We start from the raw sequence: 17,555 nt of genomic DNA on the forward strand, positions 1-17,555 counted from the left end.
ACCAGCGGAATGGAGAAGGCTCGGAGCGCCCGGCTGGCTCCATCAGATAACGCTGGGGATGCCGGCAGAGAAACAAAACTTGCCGTGTTGGCCCTTCGCCTGCGTTAAATAGGAAGTAAAACCAGAGAGAACATTAAAAAAACACCCCATCCCCCCCCCCAAGTGCATAGGAATAACCTCCCAAGGCAAAGCGATCCGCGAGGAAATACGAGCTCGGCTTCTCCCTCCGCTCACAAGTGTCCTGGGGTTGTGCAACAGCCAAATCCAGGGAATGGGTTGTGTAACCGCCCAGAAATAGGCCAGCCGGCACGGACATGGGCTCCGGCGTGGACATGGGCTCCGGCATGGCCCGACCCCGGCTCCCGGGCACCTCACCGGCTCCGTATCGGGAGCTGGAAATAATGGGGAGGAAAGGGTTTGGCTTAACGCATTCATTCGGCTTCGTTACCCACTGGGAAAAGGGTGCGTGAAGCCTCCGGAACCGGCTTCGCTTCTCTCCCACCTCCAAAGCCCAAACTAAAGGTTGCTGGGATGTGCCGGGGGGATAAAAAAATATCCAGAGCCGTCCGCCGGGCTCTGGCTGCTGCGGGAGCTGGCTCTGCCCCGGAGCCGCCTCCGCAACTGGATTTCTGTGGGTTATTTTTAAACAAATGCCTGTGGATCCTCCCGGCGAGGCAAAGCTGGGGTCGGCACAGCTTCCAGCGGGAGCGTGGAGCTGGGCTGCGGGGAGCGGCTGGGGTGCCGACCTGGATGCTTCCCACCATGGATGCAAAAATTCTTCCTGGCTTACAAATCTTCCCAGGCAACGAGGCGGGGGAGTCCCCAGCCCAGGGAGAATGCAGGGGCTGAAATTCTTGGAAAGCTGTCATCGGGTGTTTTTTTTTTTTTTTGTTTTTTTTTCTTTTTTCTTTTTTATCAAACTCAAAGGCTTTTCCTGGAACTCGAGGTTACGGGAAGAGATTCTAGGGCAGTAACTTGTGGGGTGTTGCAGTCACGTGTCTTTTTGCTTGGGATCGGGTGGAAAAGGGAAGAAAGTGCCTTTGCCGACAGCTGTGGTTTGTGGCCACACCAGGGCCTTGAAAAATGCCTCCAAAATAGGATTTTTCTTCCCATTCTGGACACGGAGCAGCTTCACCTGCTCTGCTGCCCCCCTGGGGGGATGTCACCCGCGTCCCCAAACTCCTGCCCTTTGCTTCGCCCAGCTGGAAAGTGGGTTGCAGGACAAACTTATCTAACCCCCAAGGGATTGTGCAAACTTTAATTAACCTCAGCAGCGTCCTTTGAGAGCCCAGCTTGAAAGTTTGCCGCGGATGAACCACGTTCCCTTCGGATGTGCCGGCTCACGCTGGGTTTCCTGGTCCCTGAGCCTCGTCATGTGACGGGAGGAGCGGGAGGTGAATGAGCCAGATAACCGGGCTGGCGGCCCATCACTCCTTCGAAGGAAGGGAAAACTCGTGATGGAGTTAATTTTCCTGTATTAGGGCCATTCCCAGGCACGGGCAGGTTTTCCTCATTTTTTAAATTTTTTTTTTATTTTTAATTTTAATTTTTATTTTATTTTTATTTTCCCTTTGCTAGGGGGATTAGCTTTATCGAGCTGATTCCTCCCTGCCTGCCTCTCGCAGGCTGCTCGGCGGCTGTGGGAGGGACGCCTGATGGCAAATTCCTGGAAATAAACTTAGAAGCTTCTCTCAAGCTTGCCAAGGGCAGCGGCAGGTTGGCGATTCCCACCCCGGGCACCCCGGGCACCTCGGGAGCCGTCGCCCCTGCCCCGGCTTGAGCCACTGTGGGAGCCCAGGCAGGCGCAGCCTCAGTTTCCCCAAGTGTGGTGGGATGCTCCCAGCATCCGAGGGGTGGGCTGTCGCTGCCAGCGAGGCTTCCCCGTCCAGCAGCATCTCTTCCTGGTCCAGCAGCATCTTGGATCTGCCCCAGAGACCTTCTGGGTTGTAAAATGGGAGAGACAGAGGCCACGTGGGCAGGGAGGTGGCTCAAGGGCTGGCTGGGGCTGCTCGGGGCCGGTGGGACCTGGGAGCAGTTTGACGTCTCGGACTCCCGAGCTGGAAACCAGGCTGTTTTTCTGGTTAAATGAGGCTTTTTGTGGGGGGGCAGAGCGGCGGGGTCACCCGCGGCCGGGTCCCGGGGCTCTGCCGGTGCTGTGCAGCGTGGCTGCTTCGCCATGGGTGCTGAGCTCCACCTCCAGCGCGGGGTTCAGCTGGTGGGGGGGTGGTGGCGGGGCTGGGGAGGAACCGGCCGAGCAGGAAACCATCTGACTCACTCGGGTTCAAGATGACTCCAGGCGTGTGTCATCAGAGGCTCGGCTGTGGCGGAGGGCACGTGGGGTTTAATTCTGCGTGGAGCCCTCAATAGCAGCCAAGGACGTGGGTGCTGGCGGGGTCAGGGCTGGAGGAGGGTGGGTGCAGCCCAGCATCAGTCCTGTGTCACCGAAGGCGGGGAGGTCGAGGAAGGGGACAAGCCGGTTCCCCGCACTGAGTCAGTCCAGGCTGGGTAACGGCGCAGTGACACGGGGGTGGGGGGTGCTGGTGCCCGGTCTGTAGGGGCTGAGGACGTGGCACAGGGGCTGTCCCGTGCGGCGGTGCCCGTCCCCGATCCGACAATACAGGCTGCGAAGTGTGTGCCAGGTTACAGTCCCGAGCCAGGAAATAAAACGCTCCCTGTGCTGGATGCTTTCCCAGATTCACCCGGTGACCTTGGTGAGCCGCTGCCGTTCCCTCTGCCTCGGTTTCCCCAAACCCACCGCGGCTCCGGGCAGGATGGGAGCCCTGGTAACTGCTGGTGCCGGCACCACGGCCCCTCTGAAGGAAGGGGCATTCTGAAAAATGTCAGTGATTTTTACAAAAGCAGCATGTTTTAAGTTAAAAACCGGGATAGGGAGGGAAGCAGTTTAAAAAACATATAATTTCACGCAGAAGTGACCCTGGAGGGAGGACTGGCTGTGCACGCTGGTGCTGTAGGAGCGCTCAAGCCTTCCTCAGACTTGAACATTTCCCTGTTGGTCTCATATGCGACAAATATTTGACTTTGTTGACGAAAAGGAAAAGAAGCCGGCCCAGAAGCCAGCTAACCTCTCGCCTTGTTGTGCCTTTTCCCCGAACGCTGCTGAAATCACGCGCACCCAGCCGGGAGCGCGCGGCGGGGAGATGCTGGGGGGGCTGGGGCCGTCGGCTCCCAGTCCGGTTCTCGCTGGGCACGTGGCTTTGGGAAAAGATCCGGAGCAAAACGAAAACTGAAGGCGAGCAGCTTCCCCTTCCCAGAGATCACGAAAGGGGAAGATGTGGCCGAGGCCTTATTGTACGAGAACAAACCACCCCGCGTCCTTCCCCCTCCTCGCCGCCGGGCAGGAAACGGTTGCGCTTTGCAGGAAGCCGCTGCCGCGCTGAAGTTTCCATCACTGACAGCACCCCTGCCCCACATCCCCCTGCCCCACATCCCCCTGCCCCACATCCCCCTGCCCCACATCCCCCTGCCCCACATCCCCCTGCCCCACATCCCCCTGCCCCACGTCCTCCCCAGTGGTCCCCACCGCCACGGGAAGAGCATCCTTCATCAGCATCCTTCATCCCCAGAGCTTCGGGGCTCTCGAGCTGTGCCACCGGCCACACGTGCCCCACCGAGGGGGGCAGCGAGGTGGGGTACAACTGTCAGGGAGGGGTTTTCCAGTTTTTTTCCACTCTTAGGAGTAGCTGCATTGATGGGACCATCATGCAAACGTATAAGCTGAGAAATTAATTTTTTTCGCTGTGGATAGCGGTGTTGAATTGGGGTGAAGTTGGAGGGTCTGGCCCCGGTGGGAGGACGAGGAGAAGTCTTCAGGCAAAAGAACATCATCCAGCTGCGGTGCTGGTACCAGAGCTGTGAGTTATTCCCACCGCCGCAAAGGCAAACCTGGATTTTGGGTTGCTTTAAGCCCGGCACGGCGCGGCACAGCTTGGCTCGGCTCCCAGCTGGCGGCAGAAATTGGGCAACTTGAGGTTTCTTCAGCCTCGGGGCGAGCGGTCCTTGCCCAGCGGTGGCCTCGCAGCCGGGGAGGTGGCGCTGGGCACTTCCCCAGCACCCGGCGGCGGGTGCTCGGCGTGGAAATTAGCCGAGCCTTTGGAGACAGCCCTGAGCTAGGAGGTGGGGATCTGCCTGGGTTTGGTTCCAAAACAAAATTGCGTCGAACTCCAGCAGGTCTTTAGGAAAAACGTCCTGCCCCGTGCACAGCTGCTCTCGCCGGGAGCACGTCCCGCACCTCCCCGCTCAGGTCTGTGCCCCCTCCATTCCGTTTATTTAATTTCCTTGGGGAAACACTATTATTTATGGTGGAAGCCTTCCAGAAATTGAATTGCCTCCTTGTGACTCCTAACCTAGTGACTTTATTTATTTGGAAACGGTGACGATCTTAAAAAAGGTTCAACAACCGAGAAGGTTGTGTGTTGTGGTGAGATACTCGTGCTTCGGCGCTGCGGAGTAAATTCCTCCGTCTTACCCCATCTTTGCTACAGGTTGAGCCGTGCTGGGTGCGGGGCGGGTAACTGGGGTAACTGGGAGATGGAGCTGGGAAGCCTTGGGCATGAAGGTGGCCGTGGCTCTTCTGTGGTGGGGGTCAAGCGCACACCGGGGTGGTCTGGCTCGGGAAGGAGCTGAGCTGCCACAGCCCCGGGGCCGTCCTGCAGGACACCCTGACCTGCCTTAGCTGCCGAGTGGGACATTGGCGTTCGGAGGAGATGATCCAGGTCTTAAAGGGCTTTGGAGATTAGAAGGAGGTCACCCTGTTTCTCACGGTGCCGATTATTCCTGGGGCGGAGGAGCCTGGAGGACATGGGGAACGTGCTGAGCAGTGCCTGTCCTGGGGGAAGGAGGTGGCACCTCTGCCCCCCACTCCGCACTGTGGTTTTGGGTGCTGGTGGGTCGTGCAGGCAGCATCCCCACCGCCCCGTGCCTGGGGCAGGAGTCATGGAGCAAAGGGCGATGGCTTGTGCATCTGGGCTTCCAAAGCACCCGGCTTCTCTGGGATGAGAAGCATCCCTAGCAGCATCCTGGGAGACTCTGGGATGAGACCTTCCCCTAGCAGCATCCTGGGAGTCTCTGGGATGAGACCTTCCCCTGGCAGCATCCTGGGAGTCTCTGGGATGAGACCTTCCCCTGGCACCATCCTGGGAGTCTCTGGGATGAGACCCTCCCCTGGCACCATCCTGGGAGTCTCTGGGATGACACCTTCCCCTGGCAGCATCCTGGGAGTCTCTGGGATGAGACCTTCCCTGGCACCATCCTGGGAGTCTCTGGGATGAGACCTTCCCCTGGCACCATCCTGGGAGTCTCTGGGATGAGACCTTCCCCTGGCACCATCCTGGGAGTCTCTGGGATGAGACCTTCCCCTGGCACCATCCTGGGAGACTCTGGGATGAGACCTTCCCCTGGCACCATCCTGGGAGTCTCTGGGATGAGACCTTCCCCTGGCACCATCCTGGGAGACTCTGGGATGAGACCTTCCCCTGGCACCATCCTGGGAGACTCTGGGATGAGACCTTCCCCTGGCAGCATCCTGGGAGTCTCTGGGATGAGACCTTCCCCTGGCACCATCCTGGGAGTCTCTGGGATGAGACCTTCCCCTGGCACCATCCTGGGAGACTCTGGGATGAGACCCTCCCCTGGCACCATCCTGGGAGTCTCTGGGATGAGACCTTCCCCTGGCACCATCCTGGGAGACTCTGGGATGAGACCTTCCCCTGGCACCATCCTGGGAGACTCTGGGATGAGACCTTCCCCTGGCAGCATCCTGGGAGTCTCTGGGATGAGACCTTCCCCTGGCACCATCCTGGGAGTCTCTGGGATGAGACCTTCCCCTGGCACCATCCTGGGAGACTCTGGGATGAGACCTTCCCCTGGCACCATCCTGGGAGACTCTGGGATGAGACCTTCCCCTGGCAGCATCCTGGGAGTCTCTGGGATGAGACTTTCCCCTGGCACCATCCTGGGAGTCTCTGGGATGAGACCTTCCCCTGGCAGCATCTTGCGTGTCTAGGAGGAAAAGCGAGCAAAGTCAGGGTGGCGGAAAGGAGAGGAACAGCAGCAGCATGCGCTTTGTGCAGGGGTGCTCCCCAAGCCCTGCTGGTGTGGCACCCCAGGGTGGGATGGGGACGCCTTGTTGGGACCCTGTCCCGCTCATGGTGGTCCCACCAGCACCCCCTGACCGTGGGCTGCCAAAGAAGCCCAGCAAAGGGAGGTCTCGGGGGGGTGTGAGGCTGGTAGGAGGCAGACCCCAGGTATCGGCCAGGTTTATCTCTAATTGCCCCCAACACCCCAGGTCAGATGCTGCTGGGGAGGAGATGGAGTGTGGCTGAAGACCCCCCCCCGACGTTTCCTACCCTGGGGTTGGGGGATCTCTGCCCCTGGTCCCCCCTGGAAGCTGGGAGAGGAGGCAGAGGGTGGTGGTAAGCTGGGGCAGCGGCGCCTTCCCTGTGCCTGGAGCCTTGGTCCGTGGGTGGCAATTTCCGTCAAGCGAAAGCAAATAGGAGGGGAAGGAGCGGAGTGTTTGACTTCCTGCTGCTGGGTGGGTAAGGAGAGGCTGGTAAACACCTGGCACTGGGAAACCTCCAGCTTCCCTTGTCCTTACCCTTACCCTCACGCCTGCCTGCTCTCCCAGCCGCTGGGCACTCGCTCGCCGCTCCCCGTTCATGGGATGGAGCGGGGAGCACCAAGGGGAACCAGGGGGAGGTTTTACCCGTCGCAGCGGCGGGGCTGCCGCTCCCCAGGGATGAAAGCATCTCCCGGAGCTCCTGCTCGGCTCCTCCGTCCCCACAGCGCACTGCAGCGAGGGGGCTTCCACATCCCGGCGGAGCTGGGGTGGGGAAGAAGGGATGCGCGGGAGCATCCCAAAGCGGAGACGCAGGGAGCTGGTCCTCCAGCCCGGGGTCCGCATGGCTGCACCCCGGAGCGAGGTCACGCCGGGGCGGTGGCCACTACTTGCCCACAAAATGCCCATTTCCTATAGCGCAGCCCTACACAACCCCTTCGTGCCCGATTCCTGATGACCTTATGTTACGTGCCTGCAGACAGGTGAGCTAACCGGGTGGAGTTTTCCTCTTGACTTCGCAGGGCTTGCAGCTGCCCTTTAATTAATTTTAAGTGAAGTTAATTGAAACGGGGCATAGTTTGGGAGCTGGCTGCCTATCCGCCTCCCCATTTCCCTTCCCTGCTCCGGCCAGGCTGCAGAGACATGCCTGGTGCTAATGGATGGGTCAGGGAGGAGTTTTTCCCTGCCTTTCCCGGGGAAAAGACGCTTTGATGCTGTTTATAGAAGGAGCTGGGCATCTCCATGGCCTCAGCGTAAAGGCACAAACGGCGGCCGGGAGCAGGGGGTGGATTTCTTCCCTTTCCGGCCACGGCACCCGCTTGTGTCACACCAGCGTCGTTTGCTCGAGGGGGTTGAGTAGCTCTGGGCACCATAACCCTTTGTAGGGGTGATCTCAGCAGTGAAGAAATGTATGGGCAGTGGATTCCTGCCGAGCATCCTTCACGTAGGAAGAGGCCCTGGGGGTCAAGGTCGAGGCACGTTGCCGCCGCGGCGTAGGAAGGGCTCTGCCGCTGGAGAACCTCCTGCCAACCTCCTGACTCACGGCCCGGGCCGGGCAGGTTGTCGGGTTTGGGTCCTGCGTCTGTAGCAACCTGTTTGGGTGCGCGTGGGTGAAGATGCTGCGGAGCACCGGGAGCTCCTTGGGGTTCGGCGTTCCCAGTTTGGCACCCGTCTGGGCAGCGGGGCGCTGCCGAGGAGGGCGCGGGGTGGCGTTGGGTGAGCACGTTGGGGTGCAAGAGCGGTGGCAGGCGTTACGGGCGTGCTTGGGGATAAGCTGTTGCGGCACTGCCGGCGATGCGCTGGCACCGCCGTGTCCTGCCCTGTGGCTGGGTCATCACCTGCTCCTGCTTCTTGCATCAGCCCCAGCAGATGTGAGGGGGGCTGAATGCTGTCCTGAATGTGTCACGGGGGCTGTGCCTGCATCCCCCACCCTCCAGCTGACTTTTTTTTTGGCTTTATCTCCACCTTTCAGATCGACAAGTACCTCTACCACATGCGGCTCTCTGAGGAGACGCTCCAGGAGGTGGCCCAGCGTTTCAGGAAGGAGATGGAGAAGGGGCTGGGAGCAGACACCAACCCCACCGCCTCGGTGAAGATGCTGCCCACCTTCGTGAGGTCCACCCCGGACGGGACAGGTACAGCGCAGAGGGGCAGCGTGGGGAGGTGCCAGGAGGGAGGGCTGGGGCCACCCATCCTCACGGTGCCGCCGGAACAGCGGTGGCACCCACGGCCACCTTCGCTCCTGGGCCTTGGGGCTTCATCCCGCTTCTGCTGAGCAAAGCTCGGTGTGGGGACAGGTCTCTGTGCTGGGCCTGGGGGGGGGTCCCGGTTCCTGCCGGTGGGAGGGAGGGTGGGAACCAGCCCCGGCGGGCCCTTCCTGGCAGGACAGAGCCAGTCACGGGTCCGGCTCATCTGATTTCATTAGCGCTGAGGCGGGCAGCGGTGCCAGCCGCTGTCGGAATGCCACCAGGGCCACAGGAGGAGAAGGGGCTCTGCAGACTTGGCTGCTCACCGTGCCGCCGTTCTGCCTGCTTCCCGTGCCAGCAGGAGCCGCGCTGCCGGCAGCACGCTCCTGGCCAGCCGCATCCGCCTTTCGGGCTCCGGCTTGCTCCTCTCAGCCCCCAAAACGCTCCCTCCAGCACCCCTATGGGAAGCCCCCCCTGTGCCTCCCTCTCTGCGCTGGGTGTTTTGGGAAGGAGCTTTGTCGCCGTCCCCGCAGCGTCACCCCTTGCCTGCCGGCGCGCGGCGGGATGCGGATGCACCCAGGACCTGCGGAGTCTCCCAGCGCTCGAGGCCAGTGGAGTGGTTCTGGCTGCTGAAGGGCAGGGAGGGACGGAGCCCCGAGCAGCTGGAGCTCCCCCTGCTCCGGAGCCGGCAGCAGCCCCCAGAGAACTCCCTGGGACAGTCGGTCCCGTCGGCTGGAGCTGCTCGCAGCTGGGGTTGCTGCAGCATCGGCACCTTCGCGGGGGTCCTTGCAAAACCTTGGCGGCAGGGACCGCTGGCAGCCGGCTGGAAAGGTGGATAAAGAGGAAGGGAGCTGGGGGGAAGAGCCGGCTGCTCTTCCCTCCCCATCCCCAGCTGTTTTGCCACCTCTGGATTTTCATACCTGGCTTCTGGAGGCCAGCAGGTCCCGGCCGATGCTGCGGCTGGGCACTGGAGTTCCCCGGGGAGCACGGCCAGTGGTGCCAGCCTGCTGGTGGAGTGATGGTGTGTAACGGGGGTGCCCCAGAGGCAGCCCTGCTCGAGCAGCCAACCCCCCTCCCCCACTGCTGGCTGGCTGCTCTCCCGAGGCAAGGACGAGGCGATGAGCTGAAGGTCTCGTCCCCGCCAGCTCTGGGTGGGTGTTTGCTGGTAGCATCTCAGTGGGGAGCCACAGGCACCACAGCGCGGTTTGGGTGGGAAGGGACCCCCAAAGGGCATCCAGTCCAACCCCCCGCCCTGAGCAGGGGTCTTCAGCTCGGTCAGGTTGCTGTGAGCCCCGTCCAACCTGACCTTGGGTGTTCCCAGGGATGGGGCACCCACCCCCTCTGTGGGCAGCCTGTGCCCGTGCCTCGCCACCCCCACAGACCATTTCTTCCCAGTACCTAGCCTGGTTCTACCCTCTTTTAGTTTAAAATTGTTTCCCCGTGGTCCCGTGGCTGCAGGCCCTGCCCAAACCTCTGCCCCCACCTTTCTCACGACCCCCCTGTGGGTGCTGGATCCCTGCACCCAGCGCCATCCTGCCCTGCGCTCAGCCCACCCGCTGCACCCACACCCCAAAGCTGGACCTGGCTGCCTGCCCCAGGATTGAGATTTCCATCTATTTAAATGTTTGAGAGTATTTTTAATTACAGGGATAGCCAGAATGCCGCCCCTGGGCATGGGAACTGTTGCAGCCAAAGGTGCTGGGTGCTGGCGGAGCGTGTGTCGGAGCTCCCCGAGAGGCAGGAGCGGGGCGCTCGGCACCCTGCCCCGCTCTGGGGAGGGGGTGCAGCCCCTCTCCGTGCCCTTACGAGAGCGAGCCTTGGCTCCCTCCGCCCTGGCCGCTGGATTTGCCACTTCTCCGGTGTCCCAGCTGGCGTTTGTCACCCGAAGCGAGCTGGGCACGGGGGAAGGGGGCACGGCAGCGCGGTGTCACGCAGGGGGATGCTGGGGCAGCTGCCCAGGCACTGGAGGGCAGGAGGTTCGGGCAAGTCCCAGGGAGCAGAGAGCCGGGATTCCCTGCATGGCTCCAGCTGGATCCAAGCTGCGAGCGGCACCGGTGTCTCCGCTGTTGGATTTTGGAGGGGGGGGGCTGGAAGGTGGCCCGTGGGGGTGAGCCGAGGCCAGCCCGGGGAGGGGCTCGGTGCCAGCTCCCCCGGCCACGTGGCTTTGCGATGAGGTGGTGTGACAACAGCTCGGGGGGAGCTCAGCATCCAGGGGTGCATCCTTCCTTCTTCCAAGTTTTTTTTGAAGCTTCTGGGCACAGTCTGACTGCAGCTGGGCACCAACTCCCACTCCCGCCTGTGTCAGGAGCTGCCTCCCACCCAAAACACAGGTCACTCCTCTGCTCCAGCCCTGCTCGGGGGCACGCCGGCTCCATCCCAACGCCGGTGCTTCAGGGGCTCCACACCTTCCCCCCTGCGAAGCATTCCCACCCCTCCTTGCTATAGCGTGAGCTGTCTCTGCTCCGGGATTATGCCCCGGTTAATGCGCAGCCGGCAGCTCCCCGGGATCCGGGCGGATGAGCGGCGCTTACAGAAATACAAGGTCACATCCATGGGCTGCAGCCAAAACAGCCCCGGCGCCCGCCCGCGGCACCCTTCCTGCGCTGTGGGGGTTTGGTCTGGCTGGTTTCGCCGTTCCTGATGCAGCGGGATAAGAGGGGGAGGATTTCTGCTTCTGGAGTGGGGCTGCTCCTAAAAGGAACCCTTCCTGCTCTGCTCAGCTCCAGCACCTGCTGAAATGCCCCCGGTGCTTGCAGCAAGGTGGTGGGCATCCCGCCGCGGGCTGGGGGGAACAGACCCCAGATCAGCTTCTCCTTGGAGCCCCAGTGACGCCGAGCAAGGGCTCTCCTTGGTGCAAACGCCACCTTCCTCCCTGCTCCGCATTGCCAGGGTCACCTCGTTCCCTCCTCTGTGATAATATTGACACAAGGATCTTCTGGTGCATCCTCCACTAAGCCCCAGCAGCTGATATCCATGGCCGGGAGTTTTCAGGAGGATGCTGCAGGAGTTTGGTGGTCAAATCCCGGGAAATTGAAAGGATGGTTCTTGGTGACGCCCTTCCCTTGGCCGGTGGGCTCCGTTCCTGCCAATAACCAGCTGCATGAAAACCAGCTCGCGTGGCACGTGGTCTTGAAAGGCTTTTAAAGAAAATGCCGTTTCCATGCCCAGAGCCTCTCACCTGGTGATTTACCCCCCTCCTCAGCAAGGAATTGCGTTGGGGAATTGCTGCCAGGGGTCTCTCGCCACGGTCGGTGCAAGTTGCTTTTTGCTGGTCCTGATTCTGTCTGGAACAATCCACCAGGTTCATCCTGGCGGTTTGGTTGCCGCAGACCCTGTATTTCATGCCCAGAACATCATGAGCCCCTTTGCTGATCCTCCAGCACTAATTCGGTGGAGAGGCTGATGCAAGCACCGGGGCTTTTATATCCCCCTTGTGCTCAAAGCCCCCCGGCGGGCTGCAGGGCTGGCAAGGGCGCCCGCAGAGGGGGTGGAGGTGGGAAACGCCAGGGGCTGCGCCTCCACCTTCTGCATCTCCCTGCGGGGCAGAGCTCGGACCTCCTCCAGCTTGTGCTCTTCCACCTGTTATTTTATTAAGCTGATTTATCCAAGGATTCCTACAAACTGGGGTTGCAGTTGGCTGGAAGCCTTGAGGTGGGAGATCTGGGGTGAGCAGCCTCCGAGGGGCTGGGGCATGATCCTGCATGTGATGCTGGGGTCCCCAGTCCCTGGCTGCGTTTCTGAGGAGGGCGTTGCTCCAGCCGCTTTGCCCCGTGCTTTCTTCCAGGCAGTGCAGGTATCTTTAAAGGCACTGAACCCTCATCCCTGGGTAGTTTGCTGAGAGCAAAGAGCCCCCTGAGCCAGAGCTCCGTGCTACCCCCGCTGTTCGATTTGTGAGCGCAGCATCGCAGCCTCCGTCCTTCCCACTTAACGAGGGAGGGAGGACCCCGATGTGGAGGTCCATCACACCGCTGTATTGCTTCAGCCCGGCAATTTTCCCAGGGAGATTTCGCTGCCTTTTTCCTCCTGCAAAGCTGATTCCGTAGCTGCTGAGCCGCTTGCAAGGGGTTTTTTTTTCGGTTGTGAGGTTGGGTCCTGTTGCTGCTCCGTGGCGAGGGCCGGTGGGTGATGGGTCAAAGGAAGGCTGGGCACGAGCCTCACCGGGGCGGTTTGGCTAAAATACCGCACGCGCCGAGGGCTGGGCAGGGTTCCACGGGAGGGTGGTCCCATCCACAGCTCCTGAGCCTTTTTTTTGGGGGGATCCACCTGGGTTCCCTGTGTTATCATCAAGGAGCTGAACAACCTTTACCCTCTTGGCTCCAGCATCCTCAGCCCTGGCGTATTTATCAGCCCCCCCAGGTGTTTTTCATGCTCTGCTAGCAAGCAGAATGGCATCTGTGCCAGCGGCGAGGGAGGCAGGAGCACGGCTTGACCCGCATTTGGGACAGAAGGTGACGCCAGCGGTGCCCATCCGTGGCTGAGGCTACGTCCCCACCGGGGGCTTGCTGGCGACATGGGGACAGCGAGGAGCCTCGCTAAGGCTTTTCCTGCTGCGTTTTCAGCATCCATGTCAGGAGCTGTGGCCGAGGCGTGCCCCGTGGCTGGCAGGCTCTGCAAACCGAGCTGCCAGGCTGCTTTAAACCCCGTCCCTGCCGAGGGTCAATGCAGGCGTGGGGCAGGGAAGAGAAATGAGTATTCCGGGTCTGACTGCCCCGGTGCACGAGCTCCGGCACCCTGGCTCCGCCGGCTCCTGTGCCGCTCTCCAGCCCTGTGAGCATGGGGTCGGACACCTCTTGGCTACGCCGCCTCGCTTAGCCGGGTGTTGTCTGGGGAGGGCTGAGTTGCAAAGCTTTGATGGGGTCCAGGTTTGGAGCGTTCCGTGGTTCTGGGTCAACGGCGCCTGCAGGGGGGCGTGCGTTGCTGCAGGGACGCAGTGAGGGTTGGCCAGAGCCCGTGCAGGGACTCGGCTGAACTTCAGCTTTTGTTAAAATAATGGTGTAACTGCCCTGGCATCACCTCGTCCCACTGGCCGGTTGCTCTCGGGATGTAGCCTTAACCGACGGGACTGCAGCCAGGGCACCGCAGCCGGCGGCAGGGGGGCTTGGCATGGGCTGGTACCCCCGAGAGCTGGGACCTGCCCTGCCCTGCACCCCCGAGGTGATGCGCTGACCCCCCTGGGGCGATGCACTGACCTCCCTGGGGTGATGGGGATGCGCTGACCCCCCTGGGGTGATGCACTGACCCCCATGGGGCGATGTGCTGACCCCTCTGGGGTGATGCATTGACCTCCCTGGGGTGATGCACTGACCTCCCTGGCGATGGGGATGCACTGACCCCTCTGGGGTGATGCATTGACCTCCCTGGGGTGATGCACTGACCCCCCTGGGGCGATGCACTGACCCCCATGGGGCGATGTGCTGACCCCTCTGGAGTGATGCACTGACCTCCCCGGGGTGGTGGGGATGCAGTGACCCCCCTGGGGTGATGCACTGACACCTTGGTGCTCCCCCCCACTTCTCCATCCTGAGCGGCCAGGCTGTTGAACGCTGCTCCTGACCTCTGAGCCCCTCTTATTCCTCATCTTCTCATTCCCTCGGAGCGCGAGGGCTGCTTTGTACGGACCTTTTCAGCCGCAGAGGGACTTTCTAAAGCTGCTCCCAGCCCGGGCTCCCAGTCCATCCCTGTCCCCGGTTCCCTTGCCCCGAGCCCTCGGTGGGTCAGCCCCAGGAAAGACGCCAGGACAGATGGATACCCCGCAGGCTTGGACGCCGAGCTGCCTTTTCAGCTGGAGTCACTGGAGATGCCGGCTGGCCTGGTGTCATTTGAATACTAATAAACCACACTTTTTGTTTCAACTGTAGCCCCTTTGTAAAAGCATCGGCGGGCACAATGTGGCCCCCGGGCGCTGTAATCTGCCCGGGGGAGCCAGCACAGCACATTTAATGCATTCAGAAATCAAACAGTGCTGATGGAGGGCTTTCCCCCATCCCTCTCCCCACACCGCTAGGTATTTAAAACAGCCAGCTTGGCGCTTTTCCCGCATCCCAGGTCTCAGCTGGTCCAAAATCCAGTGAGCTGCCTTGGTGCCTGGTACAAGGAAAACAAACGGGGGGTGAAACTCGCCGGGCTTAGCCCTGGGGTCTTGGGGGCAGCAGGAGTGGGGCTCCTCTGGGCCAGCGCCGATGGAGAAACCGCTTCCCTGGCTGCCCCGGGAAGGCACCAGTGAGGCCCCAAAGGTCTTCTGCGGTTTTTTTCCTGCTTACACCTTTCAAGCTTGCCTTCCGCAAGAAGCCACATGCCCGGAGTGCCCGGCGTTCCTGCGGCAGGGCAGGGGAGGCTGCCCTGGATGGGGCAGCCAAGCTTCAGCGGGAGGGGCTTTGCCATATAGCGTGTGGATGTATTTCCATATATCAAACCTTTAGCCAGCCTCTGGTGGCAGCTGGCTAGCAGGGGTTTCACGCTTGGGCTGGGCATTTAGGAGCTCTCGGGAGCATCCTGCGTCAGTAGGGTCGGGAACGGCTCTGCCGCCTTCTTCCTTACGGAGCCTCAGGCTTGGAGTGCGTCTTCCCTGGGAATGCCGTCGGGTTGGGATGGGCTCGTCTGGATGGGGCCGGTGGGGTCTGTCCTCCTGCCAGCAGGTGCACCCCCAGCTCAGCCACACTACCCAGGGCATCAGGATGCGCCCCAAAGATGCTGCTTCGATCCCCCGTCAGCTACGGGGGTGCAGAGCAAGGGCAGGAAGCACAGCCACAGCTCTGATGAGAGAAAAAAAAAAAAAAAAAAAAAAGAAAAAAAAAGAATAGAAAAAGTATTTAATATTACCCCCGTACTTGTCCGGCGGGGGCGGTGACGTTGCTGAGAGGGACCTGCCGAGTTAAATGGTTGTTCTTGCCTGGCTCCCGCAGAGGACGGGGACTTCTTGGCGCTGGATCTTGGTGGCACCAATTTCCGTGTGCTGAGGGTGAAGGTGTCCGACAACGGTCTGCAGAAGGTGGAGATGGAGAATCAGATCTACGCCATCCCCGAGGAGCTCATGCGAGGCAGTGGGGTGCAGGTGGGCACAACCTCTCTCTCCCCTCCCCCTCCCCGCTCCCCTGGGCAGCCCCCCAGCTGCCGGGCTTCCCCTGGGGGGGGACCACCCGTCTGAGGGTGGTTCTGCCTGAAGGGAGGGCTGGGGTCACCCCAAGACCCCCGGCTGTGCCACGGGGCGGGAGCGGGACTGTGCACCCTGTTGCTGCCTTGCCCAGCAGGGTGCCAGTAGAGCCTCGCTTGCTTTTGCCTGGAACCAGTATGGTTCCTGACACCCAGTACGGTGATGGGTGAGGACCGTGGAGGTGGGGGGTGGGGGGTGGAGCGAGTCCCTCAGGCGGGCAGGGATGCAGGTGCTGCGCTGGGGCATCGCCTTGGCCAGCGCTCACTCACTGCCTTGTTTTCAGCTGTTTGACCACATCGCCGAGTGCTTGGCCAACTTCATGGAGAAACTGAAAATCAAGGACAAGAAACTTCCCCTGGGGTTCACCTTCTCCTTCCCGTGTCACCAGACCAAGCTGGATGAGGTGAGGGAGGGTCTTGCCTCCTCTGGGGCTCGTGGGGATGCGGTGGGATGGGGGCAAGCTCTCGCTGGGGGCAGTAGTTGTCCCACGCCAATTTAGCTTTGTGCTTTTAATTAGGCTGATTGGGTAGTGTGTGAGGTCTGGGTGCTGAGGGGAGCGCAGGATGTGCCCTGGGGCTCGCAGGGGTCTGGGAGGAGGAGGATGCTTCCACAGAAAGCGGCGGTCTCTGCTCCGCGGGCGGCTCAAGGAGAGCGGCTGCGGCAGGGAGAGCAGCTCCAGCAGCCCAGACGTGCCGAGCATCACATCCCCGTCATGCAGCCGGCGCGGGGGGTGGGGGGGGGGCACCCACCCGGCTGCTCGCCACGCTCCGAGCAGCCGGGAATCGATGGCTGTCAGCTCCGCTCAGCCGCACCGGCTCTGCGCCGGGAGCTGGTGACCTCGCTGGGAGGCTGAGCATCGCGGCGGCCAAGGCACGTGGCCCCTCTCCTGCCACCCACGGCCGCTGCCGGGCTCTCGCTGCCGTGGAGGGGGGGCCCGGTGCTTTCCTTGCCCTTATCTCACCCGGCTCCTGGGCAGGATTGGAAAGGAGGACGGCTCCATGGCGCGCTGGCGATGCCGCACGTCCTCGGCGTTTTGTACCGGGCTGGGGCAAGTCGCGCTCCTGTGCCCGCGCGGGTTCGACAAAAGTAACGAGGAAGAAGGTTAACGCTTTCCTCGTGGTAGGGGTGGGGGCTGTAGGAACAAAAAAATAAAAAATAGAGAAGCTGGGAGAGGAAGCATCTGTCCCCGGTGGCCTGCTCCGGTTTGTTCTCTCCGTGCCTCAGTTTCCCCGTCTGCAAGCAGGGCGGGGGTTTGCCTCGCTGAGGCACCCGCGGCTCCAGGCTCGGAGATTTTGGACACAATCGAGTCCCCTCCCCCTCCCAAGGCTCCGCTCAGCCCCCGGCCGGGCGCTGCGATGGCTCTGCGGGGTGGGGACGCAGCCCCAGGTGGGGACGCAGCCGGTGCCCCTGGCTGCGGTGGGCAGCGAGACCCCCATCCCGCGGGGAGGGGTCACGGAGCGCTCCGTGGGGTGGGGAACAGGTTTTGCCCCAGGGCTCCATAAAACCCGGTCACAGGAATCACGGTCCCTCCTGCCAGCGGGAGCAGGGAGCTGCGCCCCCGCTATGTCATGGCCACACGGTTTGTTAGCGCAGGGGCGCGGGCAGCCGGGCGGTCTGCTGAGCGCTCCGCATCGCTCTTCCCCCGCAGAGCATCCTCGTGACGTGGACGAAGGGGTTCAAGTGCAGCAGCGTGGAGGGGAAGGACGTGGTGTCGATGCTGCGCAAGTCCATCAAGAAAAGAGGGGTGAGAGGGGAGGTCTTGGGCAGGTCTGTCACCTCCTGGGTGGTGGGACGGGGGCGCGTGGTTCCCTGGGGCAGGGTGCTGTGGCCCCCCTCCCCGTGGCAGCAGGGATGCTTCTGTTCTGGCCACGCTGGCTCAGTCTCTCCTCTCCACCACCTCAGGACTTTGACATTGACATTGTGGCCGTGGTGAACGACACTGTTGGGACCATGATGACCTGCGGCTACGACGATCACAACTGCGAAGTCGGCCTCATCGTTGGTGAGCTGCAGCAAGGGGGGAGAAGGGGGGTCCGTCTGCCCCTGGGGACCACGTTTCTTGCAGGTTTCAGGGTCTTTTTGGGGAAAAAGAAAGGGGATAGCGGTGTTAGAGCACCAGCATTGCCCGATGGTTGGTTTCGTCCAT

The 17,555-nt window shown here is 61.8% G+C and overlaps 1 protein-coding gene across 2 annotated transcripts in view; it reads left to right on the plus strand.

The window, feature by feature from the left end:
• LOC121099353 (hexokinase-2) overlaps nucleotides 1-17,555 on the plus strand; it is a 31,676-nt gene that overhangs the window by 5,016 nt on the left and 9,105 nt on the right. For both annotated transcript variants that reach the window (XM_040618203.1, XM_040618202.1), the window contains exons 2-6: nucleotides 8,046-8,208; nucleotides 15,162-15,310; nucleotides 15,693-15,812; nucleotides 17,058-17,153; nucleotides 17,312-17,411. In XM_040618203.1, coding sequence (XP_040474137.1) covers nucleotides 8,067-8,208; nucleotides 15,162-15,310; nucleotides 15,693-15,812; nucleotides 17,058-17,153; nucleotides 17,312-17,411 — 607 coding nt within the window. In that variant the 5' untranslated portion in view covers nucleotides 8,046-8,066. The remainder of the gene's footprint in view (nucleotides 1-8,045; nucleotides 8,209-15,161; nucleotides 15,311-15,692; nucleotides 15,813-17,057; nucleotides 17,154-17,311; nucleotides 17,412-17,555) is intronic.

Source organism: Falco naumanni, chromosome 19, assembly GCF_017639655.2.
Source record: "Falco naumanni isolate bFalNau1 chromosome 19, bFalNau1.pat, whole genome shotgun sequence".
NCBI lineage: Eukaryota > Metazoa > Chordata > Aves > Falconiformes > Falconidae > Falco > Falco naumanni.